A 21,570-nucleotide genomic window follows, 5' to 3' on the forward strand; every position below is an offset into this window, starting at 1 on the left:
AATAATGTGATTGCCAAAGCGACAAAAAATATTAGATACGGTTTGGTTATAATGATAAATATGTAGATAGTAATGCGACAATTTGTGAATATGTAATACACTAAAAATTGTAACGTAAATGGTTAGGTTTTCTGTGGATGATTGTAATGGATTTGCTCACTTAGAGAGTGAGTACCTCCATAAAGAAGAAAGTAGAGAGATGGAAGGAGAAGAAGAAATAACAATTTTCATTAAGATTCACTATAATGAACGTGCACAGGACACTGCCCTCTAGTAGGGTCAGAACACCATGGAATAACCAACTTGATTCTCTTCTACAACATCTACTCATCAACAGACTATCGATTGAAATAAAAGAACTATGCTCTCGACCCATTGGACTGACTTGAACAAATACCGGACTCACAATTTATTAGATCAAACTAATGACTCTAGACTAAGGACTCTTAAGACGACCCATAAGTAAAGACCATAACTTGGCCTAGCCCACAAACCAACGAATAACCCTAGCATTATCAAACCTCCCAGCCCTTCTTCATTCCCATCCTCCAGCCCTAGCGTTGACGGAAGTGTGACAGAGCTCCTCTCTTCACAGCACCTTGCCCACAAGGTGTAGGAAGGTGGTCTTCAACTGCCCACATGGCTCCCAAATGGCGAAGTCAACATGTTTTCCTTGATATTGAACTAGGAACTCCGTTAAAGGCTGGTTTTTGAATCTTGAACTCAGCGAGCCAAAACCTATTCTAATTTTGGTTTGAGGACCCTGGCAGTGTCTATGGGTGGCAATGTGGGCAGATACAAATGTGTCGTTGGCCTAGTTTTTTCTTCAACTGTGATACTTGGAACACTAGGTGTATGGTGGTCGTGGCCGGCAACTGGAGCTTGTAGGCCACAAATCCAATCCTCTGGACGATCGGAAATGGCCATAGAACGTGAGATCTAGCTCCAAACTCTTTCAATGACCTACTGTAAGTTGCCGATACAGTTGGAGGCGAAGTTAAACTTGATCCCCAACCTGAAAAGTTTGTTCCTTTCTCTTTAAATCTGAGTACCTTTTCATTATATTCTGAACTTTTTGAAGATTGTGTTTGAGAATCTTTAACATGTGATCCTGTGACTATTAATGCCTTTTCTACGGCTTCCACTCTTGAGAGACCTAGTACATAACTGGTTAGTTTAGGGGGAGGGTAGCCATACAAGGCTTGGAAGGGTGTCGATTGTGTAGAAGAGTGTTGGGTGGTGTTATACTAGCACTCGACTAGAGTAACACATTGATACCAATCCCATGGCCTATCCCCTGTGAAGCACCTTAGAAAATTTTCCACACACTTGTTCACGACCTTTGATTGCCCATCTAATTGGGGATGGTCGGCCGCAATAAATGCTAGTTGAACAATTTGTATGTTAAATAGCTCCTACCAAAAGTGACTTGTGAATGTTCTGTCTTTATCTGAGACAATAGAGTTAGGTAACCCATGTAATTTTAGGACATATTTAGTAAACAACTGCACTATGATCTTGGTAGGATATGGATGGGTTATAGGAATGAAGTGCTTGTACTTAGTCAACTTGTTCACGACAACCCATGAACTGTTAAAGCCATGGGAAGGGGGTAAGCCTCATATAAAATCCATAGAAATCTCAGTTCAGGGTTATGATGGAATGGGGAGTGGCTGTAGCAAGCCACTAGGTCTGGTTTGATTAGTTTTAACGCTTTGTCATACCTCACAGTTTCGAATGAAATGTTTCACCTTAACCTCCATCCCCTCCCAATAAAAGTCCCTTCTAAGTCTATAAAGGGTTTTATCATACCCTAAGTGTCCTCCCATGGGGCTGGTGTGTAGTAAGTGCAACAACTTCTATCTAAAAACATTGTCAGCAGCCACCAGCAATCTCTACTTGTATAAAATAAGCCCATCTCTCACTATATAGGTTGGGGGCAGCTCCCCCTTCTCAAACTTCATCAAAAACTCTTTGTACATGATTAAAAGTTGAAACAATACATGTTTTCTCCAACTATTTGTACATGATATCCATCATCTTGGTTGTCTATTAGAGATGACGCCAAGACTCTACTTTGGAGACACTCTGGGGCATGTATGAATAGACTTACATTAGCACATCTTGTAATGGAAGTAGGAAAAGGGGATTGCCAATAGTATAAATAATCATCTGTGTTGCTTTAAATAAATTGTATAAAGCCTCTCCTATAGTTGGGTAGATTTCCAACAAGGAGCCAAATTCTAAACCAATAAAAGGTCCATTTCTTCGTTCTTTGCTCGGGTAGTTGTCCTTCACAGTAAGGAAGAAGAATTCACTTGGTTTTTTCCACTTAAGGGGAGAAAAAGGGGGTGGGGGGGGGGATAGAAGGTTAGGTTATGATATAAGCGTGTGTATATATATATATATATATATATATATTTGATAAGTAATAAGTTATTTTATTGATATAAAGGTAGGCATAGCCCAGATACACTAGAAGTATACATGTGAATACACCTAGTTAAGCACCAGAAACAATTATAAGAAAATCATGAAAGCTGAGACCATTCAAATTAAGAGCAATGGCCCACACAATTAAAATCTTCCAAAAAAAACTCCTAAACTCTTCCAAGTAGCGTTCATGATCCTCACACAGTCTCTCATTACGTTCATTCCAAATACACTAGAGAATACATATAGGGACCATCTTCCACACTGCTGCAATCTGTGGTGTCCCTGTGATCCCTTTCTAGCTTGCTAACAATTCAACCACCCTACCTGGCATCACCCATGCTATACCCATTCTACTGAGAAAATAAGTCCAGATATCTCGAACAAACTCACAATGTAAAAGTAGATGGTCCACCGTTTCCCCACTATTTCTGCACAATTAGCACCAGTCCGTAATAATAAGACCACGTCTTCTAAGATTATCAATGGTCATAATCTTCCCTAGAGTTGTCGTCTAGACAAAAAATGCAGCCTTTGTAGGTGCTTTAGTCCTCCATATGTTCTTCCAATGGAAATTGTGCCTTTGATGCATAGTAATAAAATCCTAAAAAGAGCATACCGAAAATTTCCCTTTCCTAGAGGGTCGCCATTCCATCATATCTTCCATAGTGGCAGCAGTAGAAATGTTGTACATCATGTTCAGAAATTCCACCAGCTCAGTCACTTCCCAATCATATGCATCCCGAGTAAGGTTGATGTTCCACTCCTGTGAACCTTGATTAATAACCCGCAAATTAGCCACCATAGCTTCTTTTTCCCGTACAATTCTGAAAATCATAAGATAAGCATCCTTCAAGGCCGTGTCTCCCAACCACACATCTTTCCAAAAGCTAATCCTACTACCATCCCCCAAATGCAACTGAATATTACTAGCAAAAGAGCACCAACCTTTTCGTATATACTTCCATAGCCCCACTCCATATGTCCCCCTACCCTATTTAGAACACCAACCCCCCTTTCACTTCCATACTTCATGTCAACCACCCATTTCCATAAAGCTCCCCTCTCATGGTTATAACGCCACAACCATTTTCCTAATAATGCCTTATTGAACGCCCTCACATTTCAGACCCCCAATCCACCGTCTCTCAAAGGAGAACATACATTTTCCCACCCTACTAAATGAAATTTAAACTCCTTTCCTAGCCCACTCCACAAAAAATCACGTTGAAGCTTCTCTATTCTAGAAGCAATACTAGCGGGGAGGAAAATAAAGATAAGTAATATGTGGGGAGATTGGATAAGGTACTACTCTTAATATGTGGGGATTTTTCTAGCACCATTTCCCAAATTGTCTTAGCTTTGACAGAAGCCCCCAACGGGAGACCAAGGTACTTCATTGGCAACGAAGAAACCCCACATCCCAAAATATTCGCCAACCCTCTAATATTGCTAACATCGCCAACTGCAACCATCTCCGTCTTGGCAAGATTAATCTTCAACTCAGATACCGCTTCAAAACAAAGTAAAATGGCCTTCAAAGATTGGATATGCCTTGCATCTGCAAACAAAAGGTGAGAAATAATGGTGGAGCCGTGGATATCTCCCACCGAGAAACCTGAAAAAAAATCCTCTTATTGCCGCCGACACCATTCAACTTAGAGCCTCCATTACTAGGATAAATAAAAAGGGTGATAGTGGGTCACCTTGTCATAGACACCGCGTGCTATTAAAGAAGCCCACAGGATCACTGTTTACCAGAACCGAGAAGCGAACCGTTGACATACAATGCCTCATCCACTTCCTCCATTTTTCCCCAAACCCACGTCTCCTCAACATATACATCAAAAAATCCCAGTTAACATGATCATATGCCTTCTCCATATCGAGTTTGCATAAAATACCTGGAGCTCCCGACTTGAACCTGTTATCCAAGCATTCATTAGCTATGAGAATCGAGTCCAAGATTTGCCTCCCTCTCACAAATGCATTTTGAGACTTAGAGATAATCTTCTCCATGATCGTGCCCATCCTATTAGCAAGAACTTTGGCAAGTATCTTGTTCACGCTGCCCACAAGACTAATCGGCCTAAAATCTTGTACCTCTCTTGTACCAGCCTTTTTAGGGACTAATATAATAAAAGTAGCATTTAAGCTTTTCTCAAATCTGCCATAAGTGAAGAATTCCTGAAAAACCAACATTATTTCCTCTCGCACCACCTCCCAACAAGTCTAAAAAAAGGTCATAGTGAATCCATTTGAGCCTGGAGCTTTATCTTTATTCATTTTTCTGATTACTTGTTGTACATCTTCCTCCTCAAATGGTCTCTCCATCCAAGCCATACTATTTTGATCAATGACCTCAAAGGCTAGACCATCTACAGTAGGCCGCCATGCATGAGATTCCGACAACAAATGTTCAAAATGCCCTGCCACATGCTCCTTAATCTCAACCTGATTTGAGGATACATCTCCATCTATGTTCAAGGACTCAATGGAGTTAAACCTCCTATGTGCATTGGCAATACTGTGAAAAAATTTTATGCTTTTATCCCCCTCCCAAAGCCATAAAGCCCTTGACTTTTGTCTTCATGAAATCTCCTCCATTAGAGTCAGTCTTTTTAATTCAAATACTACTTGACCTTTTCTGTTGTTTTCTTCCCCTCCAAGCCTTGTAACTCTTGAAACAAACTCTCTTCTGTAAGGTTACGTCGCCAACAACCTGATCATTCCAAGTCTTCAAGTCCTTCTTCAAAACTTTCAACTTTCCGGCCAATACATAACTTAGATTGCCCTCAATAAGGTATGAATTCCACCATTGCCTGACCAAGTGCACAATGCCATCCATCTTTGACTACATATTCTCAAACTTGAACGGCCTTCTACACCCTTGAATACCACTGTAGTCTAACATTACAGGAAAGTGATAAGAGCATATCCTTGGAAGCCTAGTTTGACTTACATCTGGGTATTGTAGCTCCCACGAGGGAGAAATGAGAAATTTTTCCAGTCTTGACCAAGTTTGATTATTAGACCAGTGTAATCACCTCCCATTAACGGTAAGTCCATAAGACCTACCTCGAAAATGAAATTCGAAAAATCCACCAAAGCTTGATTTTGTTGTCCCTCCCCTGATCTTTTGCTGGAAAATCTTGTCACGTTAAAATCCCCACCTATATATACACTATGGGACCTCTCACCAAGAACATAGGCCAACAAGCTCATCCCAAAACAACCTCATCTCACTATCCAAATTAGGACCATATATCCCAACAAACGCCCATAAAAAATCATCTTCAGAATTTTTAAAAGAACACTCCACCGAGTATTCTCTCACAAACTCATCACTATTCTCCACCACTCTCTTATCCCACATAATCAAAATCCCACCCAAGGCCCCTTTCGAAGGTAAATATGTCCAGCTTTCGAAGGTAAATATGTCCAGCCTACATATTGACAACTTCATATGCTCCGAATAATTCTTCTAGTGATAAGCTTCAACTTTGTTTCATGTAGGCAAGTGATGTCCACTTTCCATTGCCTTAATAAAGCTCTTATTCGCAGGCGTTTATTAACCTCGTTCAGCCCCCTAACATCCCAACACAAAATTCTAAGCTTCATCTATCAACTGTTCTAGCCCTCCCCTTGTTTCTTCCACGACTTGCACTCCCCTCCTTTCCATCAGAATTAATGGATCACGTCAACCTCTTCAGCTCCCTATCTCTTTTTGACCCTACATCATGTTTTCCTGCCTCAATGGCTATAATCAGTGCCTTAAACTGATCTTCATAGCCCTTGCACGAAATCCCCATGCAACTTTGAAGTTCCTTTACCTTTTTCAATACCCAATCATCTAAAACAGTAGGAAAAATCATACTTATTGGGGTTGGATCCACTCCTGTAGACTCCTCCCCCTTTGTTGAGCATTTGCGTGAATCAAACAACATCAACGGACCTTCCCCTTCTATATCTGATGTGCTCCCAGACTACACAGCAATAATAGCATCTGATCGAGCTCCCTCAAAAAGCATACTGTGGGCCAAATCCAAAGGCATATCTAGATGGACCTATCCTGAGAGTGACAATAGATCCAGAGGCATCCCATGGCTCACCGAGAGGTTCTGTGGCAGCCCAGATGAGGTCAAACAACCATCATCGAAAATGCTCAGTTACAGGCCTTCCTCTTTAACGATTTCCCCCACCTCCACCATCGACGGTTGCATTGCCACTGCCGAGCCACCATATGAGTTTTCGTATACTGTCACCCTATTCTGTGCCAAACCCTGCCCAAGACTCAGTCTTGGTGTAAGTGTTTCGGGCTCCTTCAGAGAACCCGAAACAACGGAAACTCAGGGAAAACTGCTTGGAAGCTACGTCACTGCCGACGACAATGCTTTCGTCGAAGCCACTACGTCCTTCGGAGACGTCAACTGAGGTTTCATCGACGTCGGTGTCATTGACCCACCCCCCGATGGGCGTGCTGTGTGTTTTGGTTTCTTCCTCCAGAAGGAGGACGCCTGTGGATTGGGCTCGGGCCTTAGAGCTGGTCCAACTCCTGCTCAATTATCCTGGGCCTTCCCTTTGGGCCCACCATCCTGACCCACTCCCTTCAGTTTCTTATTCCCTGTTTCCAGCCTACTTCCCAAGCCCAACCCCAATTATTCTTTTCCCAAAATGCAATGTATAAGTCCCTTTACTTTAAAATTCATCTCCTCCAACGAAGCCTGCATATCCCGTAATTCCTTCAAAATATTTACCTCTACTTGTCCAGACCACCTGCCACTTCCATCTTGTCTCTGATTTTTTTCCAAAACAGGAAGATCACATGCCCGTAATAGACTTGCCATATCTGACTTTCGCATGTCTCTAGTTGACTACAAAGCCTCCTTATACGACCAAGACGACGTGAAAGCTACTGCCGACGAAGACGGAAGGACTCTCCCCTTCCCACCTTCGTTGCCAACCTCCCTCAATGCCGCCGCAAGTTTTCTCCACCCCATCCCATCTCTGTCCCTAGGTATGATGATGAAGCTCCAACTTCTACCTCCGCTATATACCACCAGAGACAAATAACTGCATCGGGAATTTGAACCTTGCTGCGCAACAAAAGCTCTATTTCCTTCTCTATAAGTAGAGTAATATCCCTTACTACTACGCTTTTGACAATCCTCCAACATTCTCGAAGCCCAATGCACTGTGTCCAAACCCAACCTCAAGTTTTGCACTCCTTTCCACCCCCTCTCCGTAATAAGCACTCCACTCCCATTTGCCCGAACCTCAAACAACTTTGACTCAATTGCTAAACTTCTCACAGAAGGCATTTTCCTTCCAATAACACTCCAAACAACCTTCGTCAATCACCCACAACCACCATCCTCAACAAAATTTTAAAGAAAAAGATATTGTGTAAGGAGAGAAAAAAAAGGAGCAAAGATGATCAACACATTACATATAAGATAGCATGTATATATATATATATTATATTATAATTCAGATAGAAATTATCTGCCAAAATTATAGCTGGCTGCAACAGAGGGTCGAAAAATATGGTAGGGTCCTTAATTCATGAGAAATGATAGTTGCAGTCGTGAGTGCGCAATCGTCGCACAATTATTTTGAAAAAAAGTGAATATATACAGGACCTACATAAAAAAAATTAATTTTTTAATAGTAAACTCCACTCTTTTTCAAAATGACTATACGACACTTGTGCACTCCACGACTGCATGTAGCGTTGCTCTTAATTCATACTCAAACCAATTTGGATAGCTAGCTTGATTGAATCCTCAAAAACTTCAGCCTCCTTCCTGGATTTGGGCCGTTACTTTGTTTGATATTTTGGGCTGATTTTTCACGTGAATCCAAACATGCATGCAAGTTAGAATTATAATTATAATGTCCTGGTTATGATTTTCAATATTTCTCGTGAAATCCTCCTTTATTTTTTCAAAAAAGAAGAAAAAAAATTCTGCATTGTTCACTTATAAAACATTCGTTATAATTAAAGACCCGAGGGGCCGTAGTTGGGAAGAAAATAAATACTTATTTAATTTGTAAGACAAATATATATAATTGTATGATTTCTAGTTATAATTAATATGTTTGGTATCAATCAATTATATATGTGTAGGCAGTACTAGGCAATTAATAATTAGTCTTACTATATATATATATATATATATATATAGTTTAATTTTTTTCTGCGTTCTTCAGATCTGAAAAGTATTTAATTTCTAGTTTCATTGAGCCAAAACCAAGCCATAGAAATGATTAATAAACAAGCCTCTTATCCCATATGATTCTAACTGTTTAAGATTCATGATGCCTATAAATGAACTAATTAGGGTAATTATATTTTTCAGTAAATTCTTGTTTTGTTTTTGTTTTGTTTTTTTTTTTTTTTTTGTTTTGTTTTTTTTTTTTAAATCTGCAGCCGATAGGTATACTCTTTAATCCATTAATTATTCTCATTAATATTTTATAGCCCTCTTTTTTCTCCCTTTCTTTTGCACTGTAAACTACTGATCTTATATATTGAAACTAAGATCAGAGATAAACAACATTTCTAAATCAGAATTTGTACTGGTCATCGGCCTTTTAATCCAATGATATTTATCCTTCTCCCGATCATGTCCAACTTAAAACAAAATCCCTATATATATATAAGCCCTAAAAACCAGAATTGTGGCCAGCAAAAGAGATTAATCAACATTATATATATAAATATATATATATATATATATAATTCTCAGAACGGTTGAGTGATCAAGCAGACTTCAGTTCAATCATGAGGTTACTAACAGTGGACTGCATGCGGAAGTCTGCAAGTCTGGCAGGAGAAACAGCGACGCGAATGCCGAGCGAATTCAAGGCAAGGATTGAGTGAAACGAAGGCCCTAGGGATATACCGGAGGTGAATTAGAGTTGGTAGGTAGCACCTCGCCCTTGCAAGTTAGGAGTTGCATCCAAAATCAGAGTTTGAGTTATTGTTCCTAGGCGGGGGAGCCCTCTATCCCACACATCTAACCAACTCACGTGGTTCACCGGTTCCACCGAAAACTCTAATTTGTTGAAGCGGAGCATAGTGCGCTTTAAGCGCCGAGCGAGAAACGTCTCTTCTTTCGTTTCGGTTTATTCACTGATCTGAAACTTAGCACTTGTTTTCTTATTTATTCCAGGGGCAGCGACGTTCTTGAATGAAGTCTATCCGAACCGAATTAGCACTTCTCAGATTTATCTATGTTTTACAGTACCATATGCACACATCTTGAGGAACCATAAGAAATAAAATAAAACCCAACTTTTTCACTTAATTTTTTTTTTTTTTTTTTTTTTGTCAAAGGCATGTATTCTGATTGGTATAATTCCAACCTTTAAAATAGAGGTCTTCGAAATCCCCCTCTTCTAAATAATAATAATAATAATAATAATAATAAAAGTAGCTAGGTTTTTTAGTTTTCAATTTACTATCCTCCAAATAAATTAACTAAGTACTACCCATTGATCCGACCATGCATTGATAGGATTGAGCTTTCAATTAAAGAAAATAAAATGGGTTTGGGATTTCACTTTATTTATTTTTTTAGGGTGGATTAGGTTTCATTTTATGTCACTGAAACAAGCATAAAGCTATCACGTTGGATCTCAATGTTTCAGCTGCAAGTTTTTTAAAGTGGGTCTTCCAGTAATATATATATATATATATAACAGTTGGCGATGTGGATAACCTAGCGGAGAAGTTTAGCCAATTAATGTAAGCCAAGTAATAATTGGTGAACTGACTTGCTATGTGCAACCTCTTTTGCATTAATTACTAGGACACATCATCATATATATGCTGAGAGAGTGTGAACTAATTGGCATCATGGGTTAGGCAAGTTGCATCAAAGGTGGGCCCCCGCTCTCCACCCTATCCTCTATGGCCCTGGATGATGTAGAGTTTCTATGGTGGAGCAAGTGGACCAGAAAGAGGAGAAAGGACAAAATACGGTTGCTAGATAGCTCAAAAATCCTAAGATGACATATATATATATATATATATATATATATATATATAACTAAGTTGTGTTATATATAGTCATTTTTATGTATTTATTTTATATTTTATTAATATAATTGGTTAAAACAATTATTTTATATTAAAAAAAATGATACAACTAATCATATTAATGAGATGTATAAAGAATATATAAAAGTAACTGCACATAAAATTATTAATATATATATATATATATATATATATATGTCAGAGTAATGCTAAGGATCCCACGATATATAGTGATTGATGGGTACATAAAAATATTGTATTTGGCTATAAGCTAAGGATAGGGATCGAGAAGCAAGTTGGCCTCATGTTTGGGCTTATAAGTATTAATTAATTAATCTCTGATCTATAAGTAACCAGTATTTTTTGTGTTTCATGGATCGGTTATTTAATTGAGGCAGTGCTGATCTTTAGATTAATCTTGACATGATTTATAGTCTAATAAACATTCATTAATTGGTATGACAAGGAATTTAATTGCTACCTAGACAAATTAATATCAGGAATCTGATAACATAAATGAATGCAAGATCAGTACTAAAATTGACTTTGATCATTTGAACATCATGGAGAATTTTGTCAAATACTAAGTGATCGTGTCATTAGATATTCAATTTTTTGATTGTTGGCAATATTAATAAGTTAATTCGAGTTTCCATATATATATATATATTGAAACTAATTACAAGTTTCCCATTAAAAATAATAAAATATTTATTTTAATGTTTCTTCATTTCTTTCTTCTATATAAAAGATAGAAATATAAAATTATTTTTATAATATTCATTGAGTATTGATCATGCCGTCTAGAAAATCGGTTCAGTATTAAACATGAACATTAATATTCTGAAGGGTAAAATTTATATTAAAATAGATAATTAATGTTTTGTACTTAATATATATTATCCATTTAAAGTAAATTTAAGAGAATTATATTTTTGCTCCATCTGTCTATTCTTAATCCCACTCTAAAGTCTCTAGAATTCGTGAAAGAAGTTTTTTTTTTTTTTTTTTAAAGAATTGAAATTTAGAAAATATATATAATAAAAAAAAGTTGTATATATTGATGCAGGCATTATTTTTCATTAACTCTCTAACATTTTTTACAAAAATGTTTTATATACCAAATATAGCTTAACTATTATATATATATATATATATAATACTATATTGATCTTAAAATTCGAGTTCAAAATACACAAATTATCATTCTTATTGCATAAATATAATAGATTTTATTATATATCAGCTATTATTTATTTTTATATTATATTTGACAGTTTTTTTTAATAAAATATAAAATATAAAATAATAAATAATAATTAATAAGAAGAATTATTCAAATACGATTGATTGCCATTCAAACCATTAAAATTGAATCAAATCAATGCCCCCTTGTCGTTTTGCCACTCCAACTACCAGCAAAAACCTAATGCATTTTACATATTAATCCTTTTTTTTTGGTAGTTTTCCATTTTTTAGTGATTAAAAATTGTTTATTTTCAACAAAATACGGCGCGAAAGATGCGTTTTGATAATGAACAACAAAATGGACGGCTGAGAGCAGCCAAAAGGACAATTATTTGGGGTGCAAATTGCAATGGACCATGGTTATCGTTTGCCGGTATTACCGGTAGAATTCTCAGAATAATATAAAGTACACGTCACATCATCAGGAACTTCCCATTTACTGCAACAAAAAAAAAAAAAAGTCTTTTTATAATATTAATAAAAAGATTCTATTCAACAACATATTTTTTTATATAAAAAAACATATTTTATTTTATTTTATGTATTATGTGAGATAGGAATAAATTTATATTAATATATATTGTTTGAGAGCTTGTTTGAATAATGAGATGAGATAAAATAATTTATGATGAGTTAAATAAAATATTATTAGAATATTATTTTTTAATATTATTATTGTTTTGAGATTTTAAAAAATTGAATTGTTTAATATATTTTATATAAAAATTTAAAAAAATTATAACAATAAAATGAGATGAAATAGATGAAAGTGTTTCTGTATCTAAATGAAGTTTGAAAGGATAAAAATTATTATCATAGGAAAAAAGATGTTGGTTTGATCTCTTCGTCTTTTTAATTAACACAATACCTTGAATTATTTGTTGAAGATTTTAAATACCTCAATGCTATAAATTTAGTAATTTATATATATATATATATTTAGAAATAATGTGATAATTATATAAAATAATGAAAATCAATAGATAGTATAAAACTGATCAGTTAATTATGATTATAAGTTTTTCCACACACTTATTATATATAACTAATGGGTGCAATATCGATCTTACTTTATCCGCAAATAAAAAATGCTTTCTAGGATAACATTGCGAGATCATATTGTATACGGATCACAGAAGATCAGCAAACCTTCCTAAGAGATCAGAATGCTATTCCAATTAATATCAAACGTACACCTATAATATATGTCGTTTTATTGATTGATTTTCACAATACAATTCGCACTACAAACGTGTGTATATATATATATATATACATTTAATATGGGACACCATTTATATATATATATATATATATATATATATATATATATATATTCCTTGCTATGTATGTATGCTTGGTTTCCATATCATCCACAACATTTAATTTATACCTATGCATACAACATAGATCAGATATGACTTGTAACACCGGCCTGCATGGACAAAGGCTCAGATGTTATAACTTAGTGACATATATATAAGACACTGATTTTAAGAATATATAGAAGGTTGCCACCTAAGGCTAAAAGCAGTGGCATTGTGATGTTCTTGCCTATACTAATTGTTAAGTAAAAGACTACTATTTCTTAGTATTGTAAAATAAGGCCACCTCCCATTGGAGATCTATGGGGAACCCCCTTCCTTCTCTTTGCAGTTCTGTAATTCCTGGCTGTCGGAGGTGGCGTCGATGGTGTAAAACTGTGAGCTTTGCTTTTCATATACCCAATATTGCTAATGCCATTCAGTGATCCTTCAGTGTCATACCCTTGATGATCAGTGTCCATGCACATTTTCTTTTTCCTGAAATTCTTTGATGTCCCAACAATCTGAAATAACAGTTCAAAAAAAAAAAAAAAAAAAAAAAGGAGAGAAATTAATCAAGGGTCTGTCATATTGTCTTTCTCAAATTCATTTTCCTAGCTACCAAACACATACAAAAGCACCAAGAATTCATGAATAAAGTCCCAACATAAGGTATTTGTATATTATTGGTTTGTTAAATTTCAATAAGACTCAGTTTGAATGTTTCCCTTTAAATATATATATATATATATAACTGAAATGGAGATATTTGGGAAAAATAAGATCATCAGCATGCGTCAGTTATTGTGTAATGATATTACCTTGCAGCCAAGTGAGCAGAAACTGAAGGAATCAAGGAGGCTACGGTCACAGACTTGGCAGGTATTGGTGACTCCTTTGCCGGGCCTAGGCTGAGGCCTCTCATTCAAGAACACAATCCTCGCACTGTTTATTATGTATGTCTGCACACTTGTTACATCCACATATTTCTGAATCTCAGACACCCTTATCACATCATGATATGACGACCTTCTTATCTGTAGAACACAGCAATATTAATATCCATCGCAGAACCAGCACCACAAGATCAGCTTCTTTTTTTCTTGCCAAAAAGGAAAATACCTCCTCCCATAAAATAAATAATCTTCATAAAAATATTTTTAAAAAAATGACACTTTGGAAACCAAAAACCACGTGTCTTTGGTATATCGATAGATATCCATCATGTGACTTTGAGGGCTATGAAAGACATCTAAATAGGTTTTACCAATGTGATGATCAGGTGCTAAATGTTCAAAACCCCCATGACTGAAATCTGCAAAACTTTTAAATATATGATTTGATTGAGCCAAGAAATAGAACCAGAAGTTGCAGAATCTACTATATATATATATATATATATATTATATATAGGAAACATGACAAACCTGAATAGCCCGGTGATCTCTATGAGAAGCGAGGCAAAGAGAACAAAGGGCTCCATTCATGCAGTCCAAGCAGTACATATTGCATTCACTCTTGTGAGAATTTGTGTGAACCTTGCATTGAACAAAGAAGCTTGTTTGAAGAAGCGGCTTCAGCCATGGCGGCCACTTGTTTTCTTGATCATCATGACCACCATCTAAACCTCCTCCTCCCTACACCGAAAGATCAAACAAACACACAAAATAAAAAGAAAATACGCAACAGATCATCAGAGGAATATTAATGAGTGAAGTCATGTATATATTTTCATCATGTGGAGCTAACCATGATTCTTCTGGTTTTGGGTTTGATATGTCCTGTGGTGGGTTCTTGGTCATCGATAGCCAGTTTTGGTGGTAGAAAAGAGAGCTTTTCTCTGTATACTTTCCTTCAGAGAAAGAAAAAGAGAGGAGATCAGAGGAGAGAAAAGAGAGGTGGGATAGTTTTGTAGTGGTGGGTGGTGGATGGGGTGGGGATGGAGGAGTAGGAAGTGCTGATTATCTTGGGCTTAAAAGTCCACAACCGAACCTCTCTCCGAACCAAAACCAAATTTGATTTTTATATTTTTTTCCCTTCTTTTTGTGTTTTTTTTTTAAATAATTTACACAAAATATTTTTTATAACACTCTACATAACTATATTTTAAATAAAGAATATTTTGTAAAACATCTTATAAAAATAATATAATTTTATAAAAATATCCTCATTTTATAATATTATTATGCAATGTGTTATAGAATCTATTATGTATATATCATTACTCTTTTTTTTTTTTTCCGTAATGATTGCTTCAAATATACAGTATTTTTTTTATACATTTTCTTCACCCTTTTTCTCTCATCAATTAAGGGAAATATTATTTTTTGACTTTCTAAGTTTGTGATTGAGTGTTTTGATTTTGATACCTGGGTTTTGATTTTTATGTTTATTTAATGTAATCTTTAGGTGTCTAGTTGTAAATAAGTTTTTTCTCCTCCAAAAGTAAGGACTATAAATAAAATTAGGGTACTATCATCTTCTTAACAAAAATAAAAAATAAATAAAGAAAAGTATTCCCTATAACTCTCATGCGCAAGACTAGCTACCTTTTCACCGCGTCTACTGAAGAAAGAAAGGAAATTTTATAAAAAAAAAAAAAAAACAAAAGAAAGAAAGAAAAAACAAAGGAAAGAAGTCTTTTTTATATTTAAAAAGGAAATTTGTTTTAGGGTGCATATATATTATAAGTTTTATAACAAAGTTGTGCGGGAATAATTAACCTCAAATTATAAGTATAGGAACCTTATCATTCGTATAAAGAACGGAGGAAAGTGCCATCAAATCAATGTCGAGCCAGATCAGGCCAAAGGAAATCCACTTTAAATATTGTACATGACATTCTTGATTCTTCAGCTCACTCCGTGCTCATCTTTCTTAAAATTGATATTTTCTTGTGATCAATTTTCTATGGCTAAAAAGAAAACATCGACATCGGAAAAGAAATTAATTAAAGGCCCTAAAGCAAACCAAACCCACTAGCAAACCTGCATGCACTTCGATCCCTTTTTCGATCGTACGTCTTGGTCATCTTTCTGGTAGAATCCAGAGCCGATTTACGAGTAAAAAAGTCGAATATCTTGAGTACTTACGACTTTTGTTGCTTGATTTCCTTCACCACCATATCCATCCATGCTGCTTTAGGGATAATATTGAACAGGCGGCCTACTATTACGTAGGGGATTCCTTGCCCTCGAAAGGTGCGAGGATTATCGACTGGCACTTGTGACGATCGATGGAGTAATTAAGAGACTCTGCAATAACACATATTTAATGAGAGATCGAAGCCATGCACCACGCACCTGGCACCATGCACGCACGTACCATAACTTTCTCTGATGATCTGTTGCCTAATTCGATCCTAAACATTATACATTTATTTATTTTTGATAAATATTGAAATATTATACATAATTCACTTGAGGGATAATGATAACATTCTCAAAGGCATTGGATCATGAGAGGAGGTAATTATAAACATGTCATAATTAGTTAGGAAGAAATGGAGACATTCTTCAACGAACGTTCGTCGTCTCAACTTTAATTAAAAGCGATTGGGAAGTGATCATGGAGCTTGTAAATGGGTGCAAAAACCTGGCCATGGTTCTCATGATCTCCATGATCTAATATATATTGCCTATATATATATATATATGTGGTTATTGGGTTGACTAAAAGTTTCCCATTATACAAAAGTGTTTGAATTTGAAGAAGAAAATGAAACTCCAAATGTAAAAGTACTACAAGTGGATATAAGTTCTTAAAAATAATAATGAAAAAGGACTAATTACTTATATATCTAATTAATTAGTCCTATATTATATATTACCCTGGAGATCATGGAATTCTAGGGCAGGCCGCAGTACCATTTGTTTTTGTATGTGTCCTTTTTCTTTTTTAATTAAAAAAAATTGGTTGGCTTTTTGCCAAAAAGAAAAAAGAAAAAAAAAAGGAAAAAAAAAAAGAGAGAATTGGGCAAGTATAATTATAAGATAAACTTGAGGAAGTTCAATTCCTATTCCAAATTTTTAATAATAGAATATCCATTTAATTCGCATGCATACATGCATGACAAACGTACCTTAAATTAATACACTTATATAACTTAATACCTCGGGAAATTATTAAAAGACATCATGTGGACGTTTTGATTTGTAAATTAGCACGATCTTTGTGGCCACGTTGATTTAAGATTTAGTTTTTCTAACCATTAAACTATAAATGGTAAATGGTATGAGGGATATCTCAGATCGATACTGTGGAATATAATATGAGTAATTTTACATACAACCGTAAAATGTGCAACCGTCGCATAATCGCTTTGAAAAATAGTAGAGTTTACTATTAAAAAATTAATTTTTCTCATGTGGATCATATGTTTTGTTTACTTTTTTCAAAACAATTACGCGGCGGTTGCACAATTCAGTACGGTTGCAAATATATTTTCTCATATAATATTTATATGTTGCTTAATTATAAAATGCCCTTTATGTGCTGGCCGCATGTAAGCTTATATATATACTACAACGGAAATAGGTTTTTGCAACAACTATTTACAATGGTTTATATTTCTTTGCTAATAATACTCTTCTTGCAACGAGTATTTTTTTTTTTTGGCAAATAATTACAATTGCAATGAAATATTTTCCTTGCAAAATTATCGTTACAGTAAGTCTTTTCCAACGATCATAATTACATAACCAACAAATATGTTCGCTGCAAAAAATACCCACACATCAATTCCTTAATTATCAATGACTTCTTTTTGTTGCAAAAAATACACACCTAATTAGCAACTACAAGCTTGTCGCAAAACATAATTCTGAAACATTTACACAAATTAGCAACTGTTTTCATTTCGTTGCAAAAAGTAAATGTACGTATATGTACATTACCAAAGATATAATGATTCATTGCAAAAAGAAAAAAATTATATGTATATTGCTAACGATTATATAATGATTCGTTACAAAAAGTGTATTAATAATTCCTTGGTAAAAAATAAATATTTGTCACAAAATTGCAACGTGATACTTTCGATACAGTAATGATAGTTCCAAACTTATTTGCAACGAGTTTTGGGTCAAAACTCGTTGCAAATAAAAAGTTTTTCCAACTAAAGCTTAAATTAATCCTTGCAAATAACGAGTATTTCCCATTACCTGATTTAAACCTATTTTGATTTCTAATTTTCATCCCCGTTCATTTTTTATTTTAGTCCCGTGACCCTCTCTCTCTCTCTCTCTCTCTAGCTTATCTGTGTCGCTATGCAGGCATTTCTTGCGGTCACTGACTGCTCCTTCGGAATCGGGACCATCCTTTTTCTTTGGTGTGGCCTTTGCGGTTTTCTTGCCGAAGCTCACGAGTGACTGATAGAACCACCTCGTCAACGAGCTATCTAGCTATCACTATTATTGACTGACACAGCCGAAAACCATCTCATTTTCTTCTTCATCTTTGTCTATAGACCGAGGTATCGTATCCGTAAAGGTGCGCACAAATCGATCTAATTCGTTAGAAAATTTTTGTCAATGGGCTGTCGTTGCTAGCTTTAGAAATGAAAAGCTAAGATTGGATGTTTGTGATGATTCTGGAATATTTTGGAATATTTAAACAAATATATATTTGTTGGAGCTATGCAACAACATCGGGCTCAGAGATTTGAAGGGTATTTTGAGAGTTTCATGTGAAGCTATTTTCTATGGAGAATCAAAGGATATCCAAAAGAAATGTTTAGTGTTTTTTTTTCTTCAGTGTTTTTCTTTTGGATCTTTCCATCTAATTTTTTCTTCTGGGTTTTTCCATCCAATTTTTTCTTCTATGTTTTTCTTCTGGATTTTTCCATCCAATTTTTTCTTCTATGTTTTTCTTTTGGGTTGTTCCATCCAATTTTAATTTTAAAATGATTATTGCATGGGTTTGATTGTGATTTGGATATGAGTTAATGAGAGAAATCTCCCAAAAAAAAAAATGGTAATCGATTAACGATTAATGGGTTAACGGGTGATTGGTTAACGAGTAATTGGTATGTACACTACAACAAAAAAGACTTTTTAGGACGATTTTCTTTTGGAACGAAATGAAAATCGTCCCAAGAAAATGACGGAAGAACAAAACCATTCGAACGCGTTCGAACGGTATGACTAGCGACGAAATATTTTGTCCCTAATAATGAAACCGTTCGAATGTAATGTTTTAAAGTTCGGACGGTTAAATTTAACCATTCGAACGTACATTTTGGTGCGTTAAGTAATATTATGATAGCGGGAAATTATTCCACCGTTCGAACGTTCAATTTTAATCGTTCGAATGATTAATCAGCACTGTTCGAACGTACATTTTGGCACGTTAAGTATAATTATTATAACGAAAAACTGCATTACGTTCGAACGTAAAATACTACCTTTCGAATGATAAATCAGCACTGTTCGAACGTGCAATTTGGCGCGTTAAGTAATATTAATATAGCGGAAAATTGATATACCGTTCGAACATACAATATTCACCGTTCGAACATACAATATTCACCGTTCGAATGATGAATCAATACTATTCGAACGTTATTTTCATGGTTCAAACGATGATCATATGTTTTTTTTTTTAAGAATTATATTTATATTAACTAGTATTTATAAAAATAATTATAGGATCAATCAATAATTAGTTTAGAAAATATAAATTAATACTAATTCATAATTAAATACTGAATTTACAAAATACTAAATATTGTCCATTCTAAAAATAAAATAAATAAAATATAGAAAGTACTAAGACGTCAAATCTTTGCACACTTCCTCGACTGCAGCTAAGCGTTCCTCTATCTGTGTCAGTCGAGTACTGATGGTGACCTGAGTCGCAGACATAGCATCAAGCTTCGAAAGTAACTCAGAGATGGTACCGGTAATCTTTGTACGAAACTCAGACACAGCAGAATGGACCTCCATACGCATTGCATCGATCAACGCTAATGTATGTCCGCTGATCGCTGCACGCACGACCTCGACCATGTCCTCACGAGTAGCACTGTGTACTAATGCCTCAGTCTGTCTGGATGTCCCAACGGCCGATACTCCGTGATCTCCCGGCTATGCATCTCTCTGAGGATCAACCGGGTCTGGAACATGTCTACGAAGACGCAGTCTCGAGTGTCCCGTGCTGCGTGAGAGGGTGGTGCTGTTGATCAGTCCCATCGGCTCCCGTTTACGCTCGGCAACATCAGGCACGACACCGGCAAATAGCAAAAATTGAGTGATCAGGATCCCAAATGGCAGTATATCAGTCGAAATGTACTGAGACTCAGATCGAATCCTATCGAATATATACCCCACCAGGTCGATAGGAATACCACGAGTGACCCGTATCGTAAATTTCATCCAGTCAATGCCAACCTCTGTCTTGTGCTGCCGAGGGTCTATATTACTAGCGATTATCAAATTCAAGATCTTGAAGAAATAAGATAAATCTGTCTGCTTAATGCTCTTCGTCCCGTCATACGAGGGAGCATCTGGACCAACAACCAAATCCCTCACCTCATGATTAGTAAGGGTATCGACCTCATTTGTATAAACTGGTGCCTCCTCCTCAGCTATCTCCGCCTTACCTAAAGGATCAGACTCTCTAGGCACCACATTTGGATATGCATCTGGCAACCTAGGAATACCAAGATGCTCAGCGAGTCCGTCCCGTGAAAATTCAATTGACACTTCTCAGACAGAGATCCTATATGCCCCTCCATCATTTGGGCTGGTACCACCGACCTCTCTATAGAACTCAGAAATAACGTCAATATAGGAGACGGTCCCCATGACTCCTCCCGCTTCTCTAAGATAGGTCCCCAACCACCTTTGCTGAAGACTGATAGCAGGGAATGACCCTCCTAGACAAGACTCTGGAAGTCAGAAAGTTTCACTTGTCGCTCTACTGAACAGTCCTCTCTCTGCCTGAACTGATACTAGTCTCAGCTAGATTACGTCGCTTACGTCCCACCCTAGAAGAAGACATTTTAATAACCTGAAATTTACAATTAAAGAGTTTATCAATACATTAACGATAAAAATATAATAAATAACTAATCACTAAATTACATACGAATAGTAATTTAATAAAGTGAGACATTGTGAATAACAAAATTTTATAAAAATAATATTATATTATTTAATATTAATTAGATTAAATAATTAATAGAAATTAAATATAAAACAAAATGTGATAAATTTCTATATTAATTTAATTATAATATAATATCTATTCTCGTAAAGATTTAATAGAACTACAATATGAAATAAAAACATCGATTCACTAATGTTACTAAAATTAATTATTCTGTTCGAATGCTTAAAATAATGTTTGAACGGTATGCAAACCTGTTTGGCTATATACCATTCCTTCGAACGGTCTACTACTTGTTTGGATTGTACCATTCGAACTCACTAACAAGCGTTCGAACGGTATGCGAATTTAACTCAGCGCCTTCGCTGAGTCAACTCAGCCATTGAAATCGATAGAATCCTTACAATGAATTTAAGCAAATCTACGGTT

General features: G+C 35.6%; 1 protein-coding gene across 2 annotated transcripts; it reads right to left on the reverse strand.

Moving 5' to 3' along the window:
- Window positions 1-12,966: 12,966 nt before the first annotated feature.
- LOC121257990 (protein RGF1 INDUCIBLE TRANSCRIPTION FACTOR 1-like) lies at window positions 12,967-14,988 on the reverse strand. Of its 2 annotated transcripts, XR_005939305.1 has the most exons (5): window positions 14,782-14,988; window positions 14,460-14,669; window positions 13,854-14,069; window positions 13,202-13,556; window positions 12,967-13,067 (listed from the first exon to the last, which is right to left on the reverse strand). XR_005939305.1 is itself a non-coding variant. In XM_041159300.1 (4 exons), the coding sequence occupies exons 1-4, from the start codon at window positions 14,782-14,784 to the stop codon at window positions 13,317-13,319; spliced, it is 669 nt and encodes a 222-aa protein (XP_041015234.1). In that variant the 5' UTR covers window positions 14,785-14,988; the 3' UTR covers window positions 12,967-13,316. The 2 variants fall into 2 exon arrangements, 1 of the variants encoding a protein (XP_041015234.1); XM_041159300.1 differs by having other exon boundaries at window positions 12,967-13,556.
- Between the last annotated feature and the right edge of the window lie 6,582 nt (window positions 14,989-21,570).

This window comes from Juglans microcarpa x Juglans regia, chromosome 3S (genome assembly GCF_004785595.1).
Source record: "Juglans microcarpa x Juglans regia isolate MS1-56 chromosome 3S, Jm3101_v1.0, whole genome shotgun sequence".
NCBI lineage: Eukaryota > Viridiplantae > Streptophyta > Magnoliopsida > Fagales > Juglandaceae > Juglans > Juglans microcarpa x Juglans regia.

Excerpts from the sequence above, each read along its gene's own strand:
- LOC121257990 (XM_041159300.1), bottom strand. Across the intron at positions 14,070-14,459 it reads GAGATCACCGGGCTATTCAG|ATAAGAAGGTCGTCATATCA; the intron begins GTTTGTCATGTT and ends TGTGTTCTACAG. Across the intron at positions 13,557-13,853 it reads TCTGCTCACTTGGCTGCAAG|ATTGTTGGGACATCAAAGAA; the intron begins GTAATATCATTA and ends CTGTTATTTCAG.